This window comes from Salmo salar, chromosome 20 (assembly GCF_965601325.2).
Source record: "Salmo salar chromosome 20, fSalSal1, whole genome shotgun sequence".
NCBI classification, from domain to species: Eukaryota; Metazoa; Chordata; class Actinopteri; order Salmoniformes; family Salmonidae; genus Salmo; species Salmo salar.
Genome location: NC_138310.1, coordinates 37,271,784 through 37,293,585, shown reverse-complemented (window position 1 = coordinate 37,293,585; position 21,802 = coordinate 37,271,784). Strand labels below are relative to the sequence as shown.

The window sequence follows — 21,802 nt, the reverse complement described above, 5'->3', positions numbered from 1 at the left end:
TACACTTCTTAAATAAATTCTTAGTCTTTTTTAATTCAATTGACAAAATTATTGAGAGCAAAAAAGCGTGTCTGATATGATTGGCCATTGAAAGGCGTTTGTGGTAGTAAAGTGTGCTGTGATTGGTCACTCACTGCTGAGGCGTGTCTCGAGCATGGAGTCTGTGCGGTCGTGGAGCCACTCTGGGGGGTGTGGCCGTATGTTGGCCTGTGAGGCTGCGTACGCCACCGGGTCGTTGCTGACCCACGCAGTCAGGTAGATGTAAAATGCCACCGGGTTGATGATGCCATCCGCATCCACCAAGCGCTGCCTAGTCAGCTAGAGAATAGGTAATAATCGAAAAGAAGGATAGAGGGAGAGAAGTAGGAGAGGGAAGGTGAGGGGGAGAGAGAGGGAGGACAAGGCAATAAGAAAGAGAGGGGGAGAGAGATATTGGTGGTTAGCAACAGGAGTGAATTGTAGAAACAACATGTTAACCAAAACTTCCTCCAGATGAACCCACCGCAGAAATTATACCCATGCATGAGCATGAGAAAACGCACCCGCTTTAAAAATAAGCCACACAATTCTCCCTCTCTCCAACCCAAAGAAAAGTAAACAGTCAAACACTGGTGCCTTCTGAAAATTCCCGTACTTCTCGGTGAGCTTCACAGAATTATTAGGCCTAAATTTAAACATGGAAAATGGAAATGTCAAATCAGCTTTTCAGGTGCGGTCAGATGTGTTAGTGTGTTAGTCTCCTGAGAACAAAAAAGCACGAATGTAACGTGTTGAGAACCAGCCTACCTCTCCAACAGAACTAGCGAGCAAAGGCTAGCTCACACAGCCCTGATACAGTGTGCTCCCTCCTAGTCCTATGAGATAACTAGATTCCCTCTGTACTTTCTCTCACAATGCTACCTCATTTCCCCTACACAACTATTTGGTTACCTAACTTCCACAACAGGGCTGGCTAGTAGCTAGCTAGCTACCCTCCCTCCCATGGCTATAGCTCGTAGATAGCTTCCCTCCCTCCCATGTCTATAGCTCGTTGCTAGCTTCCCTCCCTCCCATGTCTATAGCTCGTAGCTAGCTACCCTCTCTCCCATGGCTATAGCTCAGGCCTTAGTAGCTAGCTCCTGACCTTTACATCTATTACAGCACACTTCTTCATCACATCAAACCAGCTAGCACATTTCTCTTACAACTAAGTTAACTCCATTCCCTAACAGAAGCAGCTAGCTACTGTAGCTCCTTCTCCCCACAGAGCTAACTAGCCTAGGGGCTAGTGCTAGCTTCCCTCCTCTCGGGACTCTGAGGGCTGTAGCTCCCTCCCTTGTGAGAGCGGTGATTAGTAGCTAGCTACCTCCTGAGAGGTGCAGCCATTACTGCACACCGCTCCACGCCACTCACCCTTCTCATGACAATAAATCCCTCGTTCAGAGGCCGGGGTAGGGGTGAGGAGGAGTCCTGTGGGTAGGTATTGAGGGAGGTTTGGGGGGGGATAGCTTGAGTTAGCGTAACAATAAAAAATTGGCTGGGGTCCTTATGTGCGTCTGTGTGCAGTTAACCTTGCTGTTAACACTGAAGAAAATGCCACCCTGCAAATGGAGTAAAGCTATCAAAATAACACAGCATCTTTACAAATGTTGCTTGCGCTTGCTTCTCCTGACCCCTACGGATACCCAGAATGTCTTACACCACAGTCAGATCCGGACAGAGAACAAAAGGGCTCTTGATAGCAGTAGCAAAGGCAGCCTCTCTCTCTCACCTTCCCTTGCTTGCTTCCTTCCCCTCTCCTGTCCCCCCTCTTTTCCCTCACTCTCATTCTCGTACCTGTTTCCTCCCTTTCTCTTTCCCAATCCTTTTATTTCCCTTTCCGTTGCTCTCTCTCTCTCACTCTCTCTCTCTCTCAATTCAAGGGCTTTATTGGCATGGGAAACATACGTTTACATTGCCAAAGCAAGTGAAATAGATAATAAACAAAAGTTTTCCAATTCTTTGTGGGTCTGTGTAATCTGAGGGAAATATGTGTCTCTAATATGGTCATACATTTGGCAGGAGGTTAGGAAGTGCAGCTCAGTTTCCACCTCATTTTGTGGGCAGTGTGCACATAATCTGTCTTCTCTTGAGAGCCAGGTCTGCCTGCGGCAGCCTTTCTCAATAGCAAGGCTATGCTAACTGGGTCAAAGATTTCCTTAAGTTTGGGTCAGTCACATTGTTCAAGTATTCTGCCACTGGGTACTCTATGTTTAGGGTCAAATAGCATTCTAGTTTGTTCAGTTTTTTTGTTCATTCTTTTCAATGTGTGTTTGTTTTTTCATGATTTGGTTGGGGCTCTGTGGGGTCTGTTTGTGAACAGAGCCCCAAGACCAGCTTGCTTAGGGGACTCTTCTCCAGGTTCATCTATCTGTAGGTGATGGCTTTGTTATGGAAGGTTTGGGAATTGCTTCCTTTTAGGTGGTTTTAGAATTTAACAGCACTTTTCTGGATTTTGATCATTATCAGCCAAATTCTGCTCTGCATGCATTATTTGGTGTTTTACGTTGTACACTGAGGATATTTTTGCAGAATTCTGCATGCAGATTTTGTAATTTTCACACCCATAAAGGGCAATGGGCTCTATAACTGATTCAAATATTTTTAGCCAGATCCTAATTGGTACGTCAAATGTTATGCTCCTTTTGATGGCATAGAATGCCCTTCTTGCCTTGTCTCTCAGATTGTTCACAGCTTTGTGGATGTTACCTGTGGCGCTGATGTTCAGGCCGAGATATGTATAGTTTTTTGTGTGCTCTAGGGCAACGATGTCGAGATGGAATTTGTATTTTTGGTCCTGGCAACTGGACCTTTCTTGGAACACCATTATTTTTGTATGTGTGATCCCAGTCCTTGACTGTCTGGGCCCAGGTCTGACAGAATCTATGCAGAAGATCTCGGTGCTGCTGTAGGCCCTCCTTGGTTGGGGACAGAAGCACCAGATCATCAGTAGACATTTTTCTTCAGATTCCATTAGGGTGTAGCCGGGTGCTGCAGACTGTTCTAGTGCCCTCGCCAATTCATTGATATATATGTTGAAGAGGGTGGGTCTTAAGATGCATCCCTGTCTAACCCCACGGCCCTGTGGAAAAAAACGTGTTTTTTTGCCAAATTTAACCACACACTTGGTGTTTGTGTACATGGATTTTATAATGTTGTATTATTTTCCTCCAACACCACTTTCCATCAATTTGAATAGTAGACCCTCATGCCAAATTGAGTCAAAAGCTTTTTTTAGGGCAACAAAGCATGAGAAGATTTTGCCTTTGTTTTGGTTTGTTTGTTCGTCAATTAGGGTGTGCAGGGTGAATACGTGGTCTGCCGTATGGTAATTTGGTAAAAAGACCATTTGAAATTTGCTCAGTACATTGTTTTCATTGAGGACATGTACGAGTCTTCTGTTAATGATAATCCATAGGATTTTCCCAAGGTTGCTGTTGACGTATAGTTATTGGGGTCAAATTTGTATCCCCTTTTGTGGATTTGGGTGATCAGTCCTTGGTTCCAAATATTGGGGAAGATGCCAGAGCTAAGGATGATGTTAAAGAGTTTAAGTATAGCCAATTGGAATTTGTGGTCTGTATATTTGATAATTTCATTGAGGATACCATCAACACCACAGGTCTTTTTAGGTTGAAGAGTTTGTATTTTGTCCTGTAGTTCATTCAATGTAATTGGAGAATCCAGTGAGGTTCTGGTAGTCTTTAATAGTAAATTCTAAGATTTGTATTTGATCATGTATATGTTGTTGCTGTTTGTTTTTGTTATAGGGCCAAAAATATTGGAGAAGGGGTTTACCCATACATCTCTGTTTTGGATAGATAACTCTTTGTGTTGTTGTTTGTTTAGTGTTTACCCAGAAGTGGTTAGAGTCCATGGATTCTTCAGTTGCATTGAGCTGGTTTCTGACATGCTGTTCTATCTTTTTCTGTAGTGTATTTCTGTATCGTTTTAGTGATTCACCGTACTGAAGGCGCAGGCTCAGGTTTTCTGGGTCTTTATGTTTTTGGTTGGATAGGTTTCTCAATTTCTTTCATAGGTTTTTGCATTTTTCATCAAACCATTTGTCATTGTTGTTAATTTTCTTGAAAATGTTAGATTTGATGTGGAAGCTGTAAGGTCAAATATACTGTTTAGGTTTTCTTCTGCCAAGTTTACACCTTCACTATTACAGTGAAACATTTTGTCCAGGAAGATGTCTAAAAGGGAATTAATTTGTTGTTGCCTATGGTGTGTGGTCATCCACATCCCCTCCCAAAATGGCTGCTGTACCATTTTTTCCCCTTGCATTACTTGACATAGATCCAGAAAAAACAGATGTGTAAATCTAGTAAGTCCAGAACTGGCATAGTCCCTTTTTTGGTAGGTTTCCACAGTACTGCCAAGAGATTAGCTATAGGTGTATCTACCGTAGGAGTCCCTCGAAGCCTGCCCTCTATCTCTGTCTCTGAAACACACACATCACCAGCTCCCATATAATACCCTCGGCCATAAGGAATCCCTCCCCAGAAAGCTGTGGTGTGCTGGGGTTGGAAAATATCTGTTCTTAATTTGATAGGGGAAAAAATACAGTTACTACTGTACAGTATATGCATGCACACTTTGACACAAAAATGCACACACGTACTCTTACACACACACACACACACACACACACACACACACACACACACACACACACACACACACACACACACACACACACACACACACACACACACACACACACACACACACACACACACACACACAGAGTGTTGTCTGAAAGAGATCACGTAGGTCTCAGCTCCTCTTCACTCATTGAAGGGGGATGCGGCAGCCGAGAACAGAGAAAATGAACAGAGGGAGGGGAGAGAAGAGAGAGAGAAAAAGAGAAAGAGGAGAGAGGGAGAGAGAGAGAGAGAGAGAAAGAGGAGAGAGGGGGAAAGAGAGAGAGGTCTGTCTTGCATTAAGGATACGTAACAACTGTATGTCTTTAAGCTGTCATGGGAAGCCCATGGAGCACGGCCGGCGGCCCTTCGCCCTGCAGCACACAGCCAGCTTCACTTCCTTCACTGGCACAGAAAGTGACATTTCAGGGCTGCCCGCACACCAGCATGCCTCCCAGGCCCTGACTGTTTTGTGACATCTAGGCCAGTGGTTCACCAACAACCAACCAAAGGCAAAAGCCCATCCAACTAACAGAACAACATCTGTAGCAGACCACCATTTGGGATATACTGCTAGGCTACACAATTATCCAAATAGTGGAGAATCTATGGTACACCAAGTACACCACACACACACACACACACACCAACATATATACCTTAGAGAGACTCCAGGAGGCGTTATATTGTAATCTATTTCCCCTTCCTCTGTCTAGCAGCTTACTATCACACCCAGCTAGGAACTAGGAACACTGTAAAGCTGTAAAACAGTCTTATCTGAAACAGAAGGGAACACAAAGACACACTATGGTTAGAGTCAGGCATCTCTAGCCTGTAGAAAGCAGAAAATGGCTTAATAGCTTTTTCAGAGGGTAGCTTGCAGTCCCAGCAAGGGCTTAAAATTCCTGGGCTTGGTAAAGTCATCAGCAAGAGAGAGCGAGTGGGTAGAAAGAGAGCGAGAGAGAGAGAGAGAGAGAGAGAGAGAAGCCTATGACGGTCCAAAATTTGTCTGAACTGCCTCAGTGCTTCGCCTCCCAACGCTGCGCTTCCACTTTAATTCCCTATTATTAAATTGCCAGCATTAGCTGCGCAAAGATGGGTGATGGTGGTGCGAATGAGGTAGTCAAACCCTCATTTCCATAGCTCCTTTAGACCGTTTAGTTTTACTTAACAGTGTGCATTGTAGCCCTGTCGTAAGACTAACAAAGATAAGCTCCTCTCATTTCTATTGTTGGACAAATCTCTGTTGATATCAGCTGTTCACCGTGGCCTTTCTCCACTGGAGATCTGTTGGCGGATTGGATTGACTGACTGGCCGACTGATTACAACTTTTTTCTAGTGGTATTTCATTACTTTTTATTGTGATTTACTCCGTGTTGGGTTATGTGTTCAGTTGTTGGCGAAAAGATAGTGAATCCTTATCATTGGTATTGCTGTGTGGAACGGGTGGTTATTGAATTCAGAATTTATGAATGGACATTTTCTTGCGACTGAGTTCACTTGGGATTCACTCTAATCATTTAATCATGACTGACAGATGACACTGACTCACCAAACACAAGGAAAATTCATACAATTTCTCTGGTAGGCCGACCTACCTGGCCTACTAACCTCAAGTCAAGCTAAAACCGTTACAACGCACACCCGCACATTACGCACAAAGACCCACTCAGTATACCATTCTCCAAAGATTATTCAAATCTAATTTTGTACAATCCTACTGTACCACTGCTACATGCCAGGACAAGAGATTAGAAGGGCATGATAATAGAACATTACAGAGCATCAACATGCATTCTTGACAGGCTGACAGGCTTGCTTTGGAGTAATCATCAAGTTATCCCCTGGTTAAAGTGAATGACATACGATCCAACACCCAACTGGTTCAGATAAAGGATTTTCATTATACTGTACTCCCACCTAGTTGAAATGGGTTTTGATCACAAACTCACTTTGTTTTAATAAATGGGTTGGAGACCAGTCTCACCTGAAACAGTGAAAGGGTTTAGTTTGGTATTAATAAATGGCTTTCACCTGGTTGAAGTGAAAGGGTTTAGTTTGGTATTAAAAAATGTCTCTCACCTGGTTGAAGTTAAAGGGTTTAGCCCAATATTAATAAATGGCTCTCACCTGGTTGAAGTTAACTTTTTAGTGACAGGGGGCAGTATTCGGAAATTCAGGTGAATGACATGCCCAAATTAAACTGCCTGCTACTCGGGCCCAGAAGGTAGGATATGCATATTATTAGTATATTTGGATAGAAAACACTCTGCCGTTTCTAAAACTGTTTGAATGATGTCTATGAGTATAACAGAACTCAAATGGCAGGCAAAAATCGGAGAAAAATCCAACCAGGAAGTGTGGAAATCTGAGGTTTGTAGTTTTTCAAGTGATTCCCTATCCAGTATACAGTGACTTAGGGTTCATTTTGCACTTCCTAAGGCTTCCACTAGATGTCAACAGTCTTTAGAACGTTGTTTCATGTTTCTACTGTGAATGGGGAGAGAATAAGAGCTCCTGGAAGTAGCTGACTGAGAAAATGACATGAGCTCAGTGGCGCGCACTCCCGTGAGAGTTAGCTGTGTTCCTTTTCTTTTTTGAAGACAAAGGAATCGTCCGGTTGGAATATTATGGAAGATTTATGATAAAAACATCCTAAAGATTGATTCTATACATCGTTTGACATTCTATACATCGTCTGTAATATAACTTTTTGGACTTTTCGTCTGAACTTAACTGCGCGAGCACAGTGCATTTGGAGTACTCTACCGAACGCGCGAACAAAAAGGAGGTATTTGAACATATATATGGACTTTATCGAAACAAATGAACATTTATTGGGGAACTGGGATTCCTGGGAGTGCATTCCGACGAAGATCATCAAAGGTAAGTGAATATTTATAATGTTATTTCTGAGTTTTGTTGACTCCACGTCTCGGAGCGCTGTACTCAGATTATTGAAAAGTGTGCTTTCGCTGCAAAGTTTTTTTGAAATCTGACACAGCGGTTGCATTAAGGAGAAGTGTATCTATAATTCTTTGAATAACAGTTTAATATTTTACAAACGTTTATGATGAGTATTTCTGTAAATTGATGTGCTCATTCACCGGAAGTTTTGGGAGACAAAACATTTCTGAACATTACACGCCAATGTAAAATGGGGTTTTTGGATATAAATATGAACTTTATCGAGCAAAACATACATGTATTGTGTAACATGAAGTCCTATGAGTGCCATCTGATGAAGATCATCAAAGGTTAGTGATTCATTTTAGCTGTATTTCTGGTTTTTGTGATGCCTCTCCTTGCTTGGAAAATGGCTGTGTGGTTTTTCTTGTCTCGGCGCTGTCCTAACATAATCTAATGCTATGCTTTCGCCGTAAAGCCTTTTTGAAATTGGACAATGTGGTTGGATTAATGAGAAGTTCATGTTTAAAATGGTGTAAAATAGTTGTATGTTTGAGAAATTTGAATTATGAGATATTTGTTGTTTTGAATTTGGCGCCCTGCTATTTCACTGGCTGCTATAGCGTCCCACATTTCCCAGAGAGGTTAACCTGTCTGGGCTAGGGGGCAGTATTTTCACGGCCGGATAAAAAACGTACCCGATTTCAACTGGTTACTACTCTTGCCCAGAAACGAGAATATGCATATTATTAGTAGATTTGGATAGAAAACACTCTGAAGTTTCTAAAACTGTTTGAATGGTGTCTGTGAGTATAACAGAACTCATATGGCAGGCAAAAACCTGAGAAAATTCCAAGCAGGAAGTGGCCTGTCTGAGAATTTGTAGTTCTTCTTTCTAGTCCCTTTCGAAACTACAGTATCTCTGGGGTTACGCAGCACTTTCTAAGGCTTCCATTGGCTCTCTAAAGCCTTCAGAAAGCAGATTGAGGCGTCTCCTGTCTCTGGGCAGAGTATGGTAGCTCAGTTTCTCAGTGGTCTGCCTGGTGACTAAGAGATTGGATATGCGCGTTCACGAGACCACGCAGTTTTTTCTTTTCCTCTTTGAATGAATACACTATTGTCCGGTTGGAATATTATCGCTATTTTACGAGAAAAATACAATAAAAATTGATTTTAAACAGCGTTTGACATGCTTCTAAGTACGGTAATGGAACATTTTGAATTATTTTGTCTTGAAATGCGCTCGCGCGTTACCCTTTGGATAGTGACCTGAACGCACGAACAAAACAGAGGTATTTGGACATAACTATGGATTATTTGGAACAAAAACATTTATGGTGGAAGTAGCAGGCCTGTGAGTGCATTCTGATGAAGATCAGCAAAGGTAATACCATTTTTCTAATACTAATTCTGAGTTTAGTGTGCCCCGAAGTTGGCGGGTGTCAAAATAGCTAGCCGTGATGGCTGAGCTATGTACTCAGAATATTGCAAAATGTGCTTTCGCCGAAAAGCTATTTTAAAATCTGACATAGCGATTGCATAAAGGAGTTCTGTATCTATAATTCTTAAAATAATTGTTATGTATTTTGTCAACGTTTATGATTAGTAATTTAGTAAATTCACTGGAAGTTTTCGGTGGGGATACATTTTCTGAACATCACACGCCAATGTAAAAAGCTGTTTTTTTGATATATATATATATATGAACTTGATTGAACAAAACATGCATGTATTGTATAACATAATGTCCTAGGAGTGTCATCTGATGAAGATCATCAAAGGTTAGTGCTTCATTTAGCTGTGTTTTGGGTTTCTGTGACATATATGCTTGCTTGGAAAATGGCTGTGTGATTATTTTGGGCTATGTACTCTCCTAACATAATCTAATGTTTTGGTTTTGCTGTAAAGGCTTTTTGAAATCGGACAATGTGGTTAGATTAACGAGAATCTTATCTTTAAAATGGTGTAAAATAGTTGTATGTTTGAAAAATTGAAATTATTGCATTTTTGAGGTTTTTGTATTTCGCGCCACACTGTTCCACTGGCTGTTGAATAGAGTGGGACGGTGACGTCCCACCTAGCCCATAGAGGTTAAAGGGTTTAGCCCAATATTAATAAATGGCTTTCACCTGGTTGAAGTTAAAGGGTTTAGTCTGGTATTAATAAATGTCTTTCACCTGGTTAACGCTGATGGGCCTTTCCCTGCGTCCGGTCTGTACCAGTAGTTTGTAGGCCAGGACCCCGTCGTCTGAACCGTTCCTGTAGCTGCTCTGTGTGATCCAACCTGCTTCCCAGTCCTGGTCAAATGCTTCCTGCAGAGCTGTAGACACACAACCACAACCATAACACAACCATAACAAAACCCAGACTCGTCTTATAGACTAGACGTAACATAGTACACGTAAATCCGGGACAATAAATTAGTATATGTTATGTTTGATATGGTTACATAAGACAGAAGGTTAATAATTACTGCAGTGGGCTAAATCACAAAAGTATACACCTCACAAACATTGTTGTATTTTGTATTTGTACTTATTATGGATCCCCATTAGCTTCTGCCAAAGCAGCAGCTACTCTTTCTGTCGTCCAGTAAAATTAAGGCAGTTTATACAATTTTTAAACATTACAATACATTCACAGATTTCACAACACATTGTGTGCCCTCAGGCCCCTACTCCACCACTACCACACATCTACAGTACTAAATCCATGTGTATGTATAGTGCGTATGTTTTCGTATGTGTGTGTGTGTATGCATGTGTCAGTGCCAATGTTTGTGTTGCTTCACAGTCCCCACTGTTCTATAAGGTGTTTTTTTATTTGTTTTTAAATCAAATTTTACTGCTTGCGTCAGTTACTTGATGTGGAATAGAGTTCCATGTAGTCATGGCTCTATGTAGTACCGTGTCCCTCCCATAGTCTGTTCTGGACTTGGGGACTGTGAAGAGACCTCTTGTGGCATGTCTTGTGGGGTATGCATGGATGTCCGAGCTGTGTGCCAGTAGTTCAAACAGACAACTCGGTGCATTCAACATATCAGTACCTCTCATAAATAAAAGTAGTGATGAAATCAATCTCTCCTCCAATTTCAGCCAGGAGAGTTTGGCATGCATATTAATATTAGCTCTCTGTGTGTACAAGGGCCAGCCGTGCTGCCCTGTTCTGAGCCAATTTCAATTTTCCAAAGTCATTTTTTGTGGCACCTGACCACACTACTGAACAGTAGTCAAAGTGCAACAAAACTAGGACCTGTAGGACCTGCCTTGTTGATGGTGTTGTTAGGAAGGCAGAGCATCGCTTTATTATAGACAGACTTCTCCCCATCTTAGCTACTACTGCATCAGTATGTTTTGACCATGACAGTTTACAATCTAGTGTTACTCCAAGCAGTTTAGTCATCTCAACTTCCACATTATTTACTACAAGATTTAGTTGAGGTTTAGGGTTTAGTGAGTGTTATGTTCCAAATACAATGCTTTTAGTTTCAGAAATATATTTAAATTCACGCGCAGAGCGCAGCAGATGTTTATTAAGCCTTCGCAGAAGGCAGTAATCGTGGTCACAGGCAATAGTCAAATACATGTAGGCAGTCAAAACAAACAATACCCCACAACCATACAAACAGAAAGAACTGAACTAAATAGGGAGCTGATGAGACCAGGTGAGAAACAAACACATATGAAATAAATGAACAAAAATGAAAGACAGGGCTACGTTCCAGAACGCAAAGAAACTGGGCTATGTTGAAGAACAAAGAAAAAAGAACACAAGGTTGACTAAGAAAAGAAAAGCAGGGGGCGAGGTCCGGCAGGCTGGTTCGACGAGGTCGTGGACTGATCTGACGTTCTGCGTCAAGGATGATGTCCAGTGGGTCTGTTCGCATCTACTACCTAGTGGACTTGGAAGGTTATGGGCCTGAAGACCGGTCCTGGGTTCACAGTAGTCCCCGTTCACACCGAGGTCGGAGAGCGGGACGATCATGGTGAAATGCCTGAATCATCTCTGGGTTGAGGATGTCTTGGTCGGGGACCCAGGACCGGTCTTCAGGCCCATAACCTTCCAAGTCCACTAGGTAGTAGATGCGAGCTCTCAGGCGTTTGGAATAAAGGATGGCCCGAATGGCGTAGGCAGGTTCCCCTCCGACGTCCAACAGTGGGGGTGCACTGCGAGTTGAGACTGGAGGATGAAGAGAACCGGTTTTAACAGAGACACATGAAAGGACGAGGAGATTTTATACTGACGGAGTAACTGGAGGCGGTACGTGACAGGGTTGATGCGATGGGTTATCTTGAATGGACCAATGAAGCGAGGACAGAACTTTTTGCAGGGGAGGCGGAGCCGGATGTCTCTGGTAGAGAGCCACACGCTGTCTGGGGTGAAAGAGTGGCGTAGGTCGACGGCGTCTGTAGGCAAAGCGTTTCTGGGTATTAGAGGCTTCCTGCAGATGCCAGTTAGTGGTCTCCCATACCCACTCACTATGCAGAAACCAGTCGTTGACAGCTGGGACAGTACCAGGCTCCGCCTCCCAGGGAAACACTGAAACGGAGTAAGGCGGAGGGATGTGTGCATGAGTGAGTTCTGAGCATATTCGGCCCAGGCCATATACCGACTCTGTCACGCCCTGACCTGAGAGAGACGGTTTGTTTCTCTATGTGGTTAGGTCAGGCATTCTATGGTGTCTATTTCTTTGTTTTGAGCCGAGTATGGTTCCTAATCAGAGGCAGCTGTCTATCGTTGTCTCTGATTAGGAATCATACTTAGGCAGCCTTTCCCCACTTGTAGCTGTGGGATCTTATTTTGTACTGCTTGTTAAGCCTACAAGACGTTACGGTCGTATTCATTGTTTATTCCTTTTTGTTTGTAGTGCTCTGAGGTAATAAAATACTACAATGAACACTTACCACGCTGCGCTTTGGTCCACTCCTTTTGACGATCGTGACAGAAGATCCCACCACCAAAGGACTAAGCAGTGTGGGCCGATGGACTAGACATGGGAGGACATCCTGGATGGCAAAGGATCCTGGACGTGGGAGGAGATCCAGGCCAGAAGGGATCGCTCCCATGGGAACAGGTGGAAGCAGCGAGGGAGGTACAGTGACGAAATCGACAGGCAAGGCAACAACGGAGGCCCGAGAGGCAGCGGCAAAAAAAGTTTTTTTGGGGGGGCACACGGGTAGAATGGCTAAGGCGGAGACCTGAGCCAACTCCCCGTGCTTACCTTGGGGAGCGAGTGACCGAGCAAGCGCCGTGTTATGCGGTGATGCACACTGTGTCGCCAGTGCGCAGCCCGGTGCGCTCGGTGCAAGCTCCTCACCGTTGCCATGCTAGAGTTGGCCGTCAGCCAGGAAGAAGTGCGCCAGCTCAGCGTATCTGGTCTCCACTGCGTCTCTAAGGCCCAGGTTATCCTGCGCCTGCTCCACGCACGGTACCCCCCGTTCACCAGCGCAGCACAGTTCGTTCTGTACCAGCGCCCCGCCCTTGTTGGGCTACACTGACCATCCAGCCAGGACGGGGTGTGCCAGCCCTGAGCTCCAGACCTCCAGTGCGCCTCCACGGCCCAGTGTGCCCTGTGCCTGCTCTGCGCACCCAGTCTCCTGTGCGTCTCCCCAGTCTGGTGAGACCGGTTCCAGCTCCACGTAGGAAGCCTCCAGTAATGATCAATGGTCCGAAGCCTCCAGTGATAATCCATGGCACGAAGCCTCCAGTGATGATCCATGGCCCGGAGCCTGTAGTGATAATCAATGGCACGAAGCCTCCAGTGAGGATCCATGGCCCGGGGCCTGTAGGGATGATCCATGGCACGAAGCCTCCAGTGATGATCCATGGCCCGGAGCCTGTAGGGATGATCCATGGCATGAAGCCTCCAGTGATAATCCATGGCCCGGAGCCTCCAGTGATGATCCATGGCACAAAGCCTCCAGTGATGATCCATGGCACAAAGCCTCCAGTGATGATCCATGGCACGGAGCCTGCAGCGACGGTCCCCGGTCCGGAACCTACAAGAGACGCTCTCCAGTCCGGAGCCTCCAGCGACGCTCTCCAGTCCGGAGCCTCCAGCGACGCTCTCCAGTCCGGAGCCTCAGCGACGCTCCCCAGTCCGGAGCCTCCAGCGACGCTCCCCAGTCCGGAGCCTCCAGCGACGCTCCCCAGTCCGGAGCCTCCAGCGACGCTCCTCAGTCCGGAGCCTCCAGCGACAGTCCGCAGCCCCGAGTCTTCAGCGACGGTCCGCAGCCCCGAGTCTTCAGCGACGGTCCGCAGCCCCGAGTCTTCAGCGACGGTCCGCAGCCCCGAGTCTTCAGCGACGGTCCGCAGCCCCGAGTCTTAAGCAACGGTCCGCAGCCCCGAGTCTTCAGCGACGGTCCGCAGCCCCGAGTCTTCAGCGACGATCCGCAGCCCCGAGTCTTCAGCGACGGTCCCCAGCCCAGAGTCTTCAGCGACGATCAGCAGCCCCGAGTCTTCAGCGGCGGTCTGCAGCCCAGAGTCTTCAGCGGCGGTCTGCAGCCCAGAGTCTTCAGCGGCGGTCGGCAGTTCAGAGCCTCCGGCGATGACCCACGGTCTGGTTCCTCCAGCGTCACAGAAGCGGGGGGGATCAGCGGGCGGTGTGGGGGATACGCCCAGAATGGTCTACTATGACAAGGATGTTGGTGTTACCAGAGGATTCAGGAAGGTCTGTGATGAAGTCAACAGCTACGTGGGACAAGGGTCTGTGAGGGATTGGCAAAGGTTGAAGCTTCTCAGAAAGGAGATGACGAGGGCTTTTGGTTTGGGTGCAGACTGGACAGGAGAGTACGTAATCCCTTACGTCGGATGCCAGTGAGGACCACCAGAACTTCAGGGCTAGTAGTTTGGTGGTTTGTGTAATGCCCGGATGTCCTGACCCCAAGGACGTGTGACACCATTGCATCAGTTGGGATCTAACAGCTGCTGGTACGTAACTCTTCCCAGCTGGTGTCTCAGGAGAAGCCGGGTCTGAGGTTAGGCCTTGTATGGCAGAGTGAACCTCCCACTATACCGGTCCCATAATGCAAGAGGAAGGAAGAATGGGTGTAGGGTCTGAGTTACTGGTCGGAAGGTCAAACTGGTGGGAGAGAGCATCAGCGTTTACGTTTTTCCTTCTAGGGATGTAAGTAACATGAAAATGGAAACGTGTGAAGAAGATAGCCCAGCGGGCTTGTCTGGAGTTTAACCTCTTGGACCTTCTGATATATTCCAGGTTACGATGATCTGTCAGGATGAGAAAGGGATGTTGTGTGCCCTCCAACCAGTGGCGCCACTCCCCGAGGGCCAGCTTGATGGGGAGGAGTTCTGTTCCTCACATTGTAATTTCTCTCAGCGGGGGACAACTTCCTGGAGAAGAAGGCACAGGGATGTGATTTGGGAGGTGTTCCCACCCGCTGAGAGAATATGGCTCCTACTCCTACTTCGGAGGCATCCACCTCCAGGGTGAAAGGAAGGGTCGGATCAGGTTGGCGAAGGACAGGAAGTGTGGTCAAGAGGCGTTTCAAGTCAGTGGCGTTTTCAAGTCAGGGCCGTATCAGTCCATTGAAGGGTCCAGGTCTTTTGGCTGGTAAGGGCGGTGAGGGGAGTGGCCGTAGAACTGAAGTTCCGAATGAACCGGCGATAGAAGTCAGAGAACCCAATGAAACGTTGGAGTTCCTTAGCGGTGGTGGGTTTGGGCCAGTTACTGATGGCGGTGACTTTGTTCTCATCCATGCTGACCCCTCCAGGTGTCAGTACGAAGCCGAGGAAGTTTACCGTGGTTACATGGAAGGCACTCTTTTCAGTCTTCACATAAAGGTTATGGTCAAGGAGCCATTGAAGAACCTTTTGCACATGCTGTATCTGTCCCTTCAGGGAGTAGGAGTAAATCAGGATGTCATCAATGTAGATGATGAGAAAGCGGTTGATCATATCCTGGAAAGCCTCATTCATAAAGGATTGGAAGACGCTGGGGGCGTTTGTAAGGCCGTAGGGCATGACCAGGTATTCGTAGTTCCCTCGAGCGGTGATAAAGGTCTTCCATTCGTCGCCTTCACGTATACGGACAAGATTATATGCACATCACAGGTCGAGTTTAGTATACATATTGGCGTGGACCACTTGTTCAAGGGTCACTGGGATCAGAGGAAGAGGGAAACAGTTCCTGACCGTGATGTCATTCAGGGAACGATAATCAATACATGGACAGAGACCAGCGTCCTTTTTTCCAATGAAGAAGAAGCTGGACGCAGCCGGGGAAGAAGGACAAATGAAACCGTTTTCGAGTGATTCATCAATGTAGTTCTCCATTACCTCATTTTCCGGGATAGATAGGGGGTAAACACAGCCCTTCATTGGGGACACTCCAGGGAGTAAGTCAGTAGGCTAAGTAAGTCAGTAGGCTAAGACAACTGGAGAAGCAGGCCCTACGGCCTTACAAACGCCCCTAACTGCATGGGCTCTGGAAGACTTGGACGGGATGATGGAATGAGAAGGTTTCAGGTTCCTGGGTGGCAGAGTTCTTCGGTGATGAGGTGGTCGATGGAGATGGACATAAGAATGTATTGATTTAAATTCTGAAGGTCACTTCTACAGGCCAGCTCTGCCTGAAGTTCCCTGTTGAGCCCTCTTCGGTAGACGGTAAGTAAAGCTGCCTCATTCCATCCACTCCCTGCAGCCATGGAGCGGAACTCGAGGGCATACTCGGCAGCTGAATTGCGTCCTTGTTGAAGTTCTATGAGGAAATATCCTATAGGCCGACCGGAGGGAGAGTGATCGAATACCAATTTGAAGAGGGTGTGGAAATGGGTCTCGGATCCGAGTTCTGTGGTGTTGGCAGTCCATATGACGGTGGACCAATCCAGGGCTTTGCCTGTGAGTAGAGACAACAAAATCCAACCTGCTTGTCGGTGGCAAAGTTAGTGGGTTTGTGCTCAATGTATTTTCTGCATTTCATCAGAAATCCCTGACATTTCCCAGGTGAACCGTCATATTTTCCAGGCATGGATATGAATGAAGGAGGGCTATGGGTTACGATACCTGGCATCGGAGGAGTAGGGATAGGCTGGCGGAGAAGATGGCACATTTCCTCCATAAGCTCTTCTTGCTGGGCTTAGGTGCCGCTGTAGCTCCACTGAATCCATTCCGTTTTTAAGTGAGGTATTCTGCAATGAATACTCAGGGAGAAAAAGGTGTAGATTCCCGCGCAGAGCACGGCAGATGTTTATTAAGCTTTCACAGAAGGCAGGAATCATGGTCACAGGCAGGCAATGGTCAAACACAGGTAGACAGTCAAAAACAAACAATAACTCACAACCATACAAACAGAAAGATTATGAATTAAATAGGGAGCTGATGAGACCAGGTGAGAAACTAACCCAGGTGAAATCAATGAACAAAAATTAAGAACACCAAGAAACAGGGCTACGGTCAAGAACACAAAGAAAAAGAACATAAGGTTGACTAAGAAAAGAAAAGAAGAACCTTACAGGGCTAACTTATTCCTTGCCATCACTGTGAAACTAACTGCAGCTCTTTGTTGAGTGTTGCAGTCATTTCAGTCATTGTAGTAGCTGACGTGCATATTGTTGAGTCATCCGCATACATAGAAACTCTGGCTTTACTCAAAGTCAGTGGCATGTTAGTAAAAACAATTTAAAAGCAAGGGGCCTAAACAGCTACCCTGGGGAATTCCTGATTCTAACTGGATTATATTTGATAGGCTTCCATTAAAGAACACCCTCTGTGTTCTGTTAGACAAGTAACTCGTTATCCACATTATAGAAAGGGATGTAAAGCCATAACACATGTTTTTCCAGCAGCAGACTATGCTCAATAATGTCAAAAGCTGCACTGAAGTCTAACAAGACAGCCCCCACAATCATTTTATCATCAATTTCTCTCTGCCAATCATCAGTCATTTGTGTAAGTGCTGTGCTTGTTGAGTGTCCTTCCCTATAAGCATGCTGAAATTCTGTTGTCAATTTGTTTACTGTAAAATAGCATTGTATCTGGTCAAACACAATTTTTTCCAGAAGTTTAGTAAGGGTTGGTAACAGGCTGATTGGTTGACTATCTGAGCCAGTAAAGGGGTCTTTACTATTCTTGGGTAGCGGAATGACTTTAGCTTCCCTCCAGGCCTGAGGGCACATGCTCTCTTGTAGGCTTAAATTGAAGATGTGGCAAATAGGAGTGGCAATATTGTCTACTTTTATCCTCAATCATTTTTCATCTAGATTGTCAGACCCTGGTGGCTTGTCATTGTTGACAGACAACAATCATTTTTTCACCTCTTCCACACTGACTTTACGGAATTTAAAAGTACAATTCTTGTCTTTCATAATTTGGTCCGATATACTTGGATGTGTAGTGTCAACGTTTGTTATGGGCTTACAAAAATAAGACACCTGTACCATGTCAGATATAGAGTTGAAATGTATTCCATTTTGAGTTTGCATCCCAATATTACACTATATGCATCACAGAAGACTGAAATATAACAAAACTGTTTGACATAGAAACACCAGATTTTCAACAGGTGTTTTTAAACAATGTTTATTAATAGCGAATGTTAGCGTTAGCCACCTATCTAACAATAGCAAAACAAATTGGGATTCATAACATATCATTCGTTTTGCTAATTTGTAACATATTGTGCAAATTGTAATTTATAACATATCATATGAATTGTAATTCGTAACATAGTTACATAATAATATGAAATGCCCTGAGACCATGTTGCAAAACTATTCATCATAACACACAAAGCAACAATAACATAACCATACATCACAACACAACACACAAAACGACCACAACACAACCATAACATAACCAAACATCACAAAACAACCTTAACATAACCATATCATAACCATACATCACAACATATTAAACACAACCCCACTCTAGTCTACAAAACTGAACTGAACACACAATCATGACCACATCAAAAACAGGACCACATTCTACACATTCTAGACCAACAGAACTATCAAGATTACATTCAATGTATTTTTTTGGCACTGAGTAAATGTCAGCGTGCATTTACTGTGAACACTGAGGCTGTACCCACTTTAAGTTACAGTTTTAACTAGGGATGCATGATATATGATATTCTCTGATAGAATTCAGTGTGTCAAATCGGAGGGCCTGTTGTCCGGACCTCTGGCAGTCTCTATGGGGGTGCCACAGGGTTCAATTCTTGGGCCGACTCTTTTCTCTGTATACATCAATGATGTCGCTCTTGCTGCTGGTGAGTCTCTGATCCACCTCTACGCAGACGACACCATTCTGTATACTTCTGGCCCTTCTTTGGACACTGTGTTAACTAACCTCCAGACGAGCTTCAATGCCATACAACTCTCCTTCTGTGGCCTCCAACTGCTCTTAAATACAAGTAAAACTAAATGCATGCTCCTCAACCGATCGCTGCCTGCACCTGCCCGCCTGTCCAGCATCACTACTCTGGACGGTTCTGACTTCTGAATATGTGGACAACTACAAATACCTAGGTGTCTGGTTAGACTGTAAACTCTCCTTCCAGACTCACATCAAACATCTCCAATCCAAAGTTAAATCTAGAATTGGCTTCCTATTTCGCAAAAAAGCATCTTTCACTCATGCTCCCAAACATACCCCCGTAAAACTGACCATCCTACCGATCCTCGACTTCGCCGATGTTATTTACAAAATAGCCTCCAATACCCTACTCAATAAATTGGATGCAGTCTATCACAGTGCCATCCGTTTTGTCACCAAAGCCCCATATACTACCTACCACTGTGACCTGTACGCTCTCGTTGGCTGGCCCTCGCTTCATACTCGCCGACAAACCCACTGGCTCCAGGTCATCTACAAGACCCTGCTAGGTAAAGTTCCCCCTTATCTCAGCTCGCTGGTCACCATAGCAGCACCCACCTGTAGCACGCGCTCCAGCAGGTATATCTCTCTGGTCACCCCCGAAGCCAATTCCTCCTTCGGCCGCCTCTCCTTCCAGTTCTCTGCTGCCAATGACTGGAACGAACTACAAAAATCTCTAAAACGGGAAACACTTATCTCCCTCACTAGCTTTAAGCACCAGGTGTCAGAGCAGCTCACAGATTACTGCACCTGTACATAGCCCATCTATAATTTAGCCCAAACAACTACCCCTTCCCCTACTGTATTTATTTATTCAGCTCCTTTGCACCCCATTATTTCTATTTCTACTTTCTTCCACTGCAAATCTACCATTCCAGTGTTTTACTTGCTATATTGTATTTACCTCGCCACCATGGCCTTTTTTGACTTTACCTCCCTTATCTCACCTCATTTGCTCACTTTGTATATAGACTTATTTTTCTACTATATTATTGACTGTATGTTTGTTTTACTCCATGTGTAACTCTGTGTTGATGCATGTGTCAAACTGCTTTGCTTTGTCTTGGCCAGGTCGCAATTATAAATGAGAACTTGTTCTCAACTTGCCTACCTGGTTAAATAAAGGTGAAATAAAATAAAAAATAAAATAAAATATCGGTGAACATATCGGAATTGGCCGATATTATCTAAAAATGCCAACATCGTAATCGGCCGATGTCTAGTTTAGCAGCAATGTTAAAAACCTATGTCAAAAAACCGTGCATACCTATATATCGTACAGTGCCTTGCAAAAGTATTCATCCCACGGAGCACCATTAAATCCATTATAAAAAAATTGAAAGAATATGGCACCACAACAAACCTGCCAAGAGATGGCTGCGCACCAAATCTCACGGACCAGGCAAGGAGGGCATTCATTAGAAAGGCAACAAAGGTAACCCTGAAGGAGCTGCAAAGCTCCACAGCGGAGATTGGAGTATCCGTCCATAGGACCACTTTAAGCTATATGCTCCACAGAGCTGTGCTTTACGCAAGAGTGCGCAGGAAAAAAGCCATTGCTTAAAGAAAAACATAAGCAAGCACGTTTGGTGTTCGCCAAAGGCATGTGGGAGACTCCCCAAACATATGGAAGAAGGTACTCTGGTCAGATGAGACTAAAATTAAGCTTTTTGGCCATTGAGGAAAATGTTTTCTCTGGCGCAAACCCAACATCTCCCAACACCCCCAGAACATTATCCCCACAGTAAAGCATGGTGGTGGCAGCATCATGCCGTGGGGATGTTTTTCATCGGCAGGGACTGGGAAACTGGTCAGATTTGAAGGAATGATGAATGGCGCTAAATACAGGGAAATTCTTAAGGGAAACCTGTTTCAGTCTTCAAGAGATTTGAGACTGGGACAGAGGTTCACCTTCCAGCAGGACAATGACCCTAACCATACTGCTAAAGCAACACTGGAGTGGTTTAAGGGGGAGTGGTTTAAGGGGAAACACTTAAATGCCTTGGAATGCCCTAGTCAAAGCCCAGACCTCAATTGAGAATCTGTGGTACGACTTAAAGATTGCTGTACACCAGCAGAACCCACCCAACTTGAAGGAGCTGGAGCAGTTTTGCCTTGAAAAATGGGCAGAAATCCCAGTGGCTAGATGTGCCAAGCTTATAGAGACATACCCCAAGAGACTTGCAGCTGTAATTGCTGCAAAAGGTGGCTCGACAAAGTATTGACTTTGGGGGGTGAATAGTTATGCACTCACGTTTTCGTCTTATTTCTTATTTTTTTATTATTTTACCTTTATATAACTAGGCAAGTCAGTTAAGAACAAATTCTTATTTACAATGACCACCGAAGAACAGTGGGTTAACTGCATTGTTCAGGGGCAGAACGACAGATTTTTACCTTGTCAGCTCGGGGATTCGATCTAGCAACTTTTCGGTTACTGGCCCAACACTCTAACCACTAGGCTACCTGCCGCCCCGCCGTCCCATTCGTTTCACAATAAAAAATATTTTGCATCTTCAAAGTGGTAGGCATGTTTTGTAATTAAAATAATACAAAACCCCCCAAAATATATTTTAATTCCAGGTTGTAAGGCAACAAAATAAGAAAATTGCCAAGGGGGTGAATACTTTCGTACGCCACTGTAGGTACATGACGTAATGATGCCACCTAAAATGTTGCGCTACATGTGCAACATAGCATTCCTAACCTAGCCCACACAATGTCTGCTGTGTGGATCGAGCAGTCAACAAGTCGAGCAGTCGTTTGAAAGAGTAAAAACATTTCAGTGAGACAACTCAAAGGCGAAATCCATTAAAGCCAAGATAATGGTCGAGCACCGGTACACACTACCAAGTGCGGTATTTTTCAGATGTTTCCCTACCGG

At 44.8% G+C, this 21,802-nt stretch overlaps 1 protein-coding gene across 4 annotated transcripts in view; it reads right to left on the bottom strand.

Moving 5' to 3' along the window:
• The window catches only part of LOC106580561 (protein patched homolog 1), a 154,343-nt gene that overhangs the window by 39,601 nt on the left and 92,940 nt on the right, over nt 1-21,802 (bottom strand). For 3 of the 4 annotated variants that reach the window (XR_006760917.2, XM_082966409.1, XM_014161750.3), the window contains exons 16-17: nt 9,753-9,895; nt 135-318 (exon numbers count right to left, since the gene is read on the bottom strand). Coding sequence is in view for 2 of the 4 variants with exons in the window: in XM_082966409.1 (XP_082822535.1) it covers nt 135-318; nt 9,753-9,895 (327 nt within the window). In the remaining 2 variants the exon portion in view is untranslated. Of the gene's footprint in view, nt 1-134; nt 319-5,326; nt 5,445-9,752; nt 9,896-21,802 lie in introns of those variants that run through there. The other variant, XR_006760919.2, reaches the window with a different exon arrangement.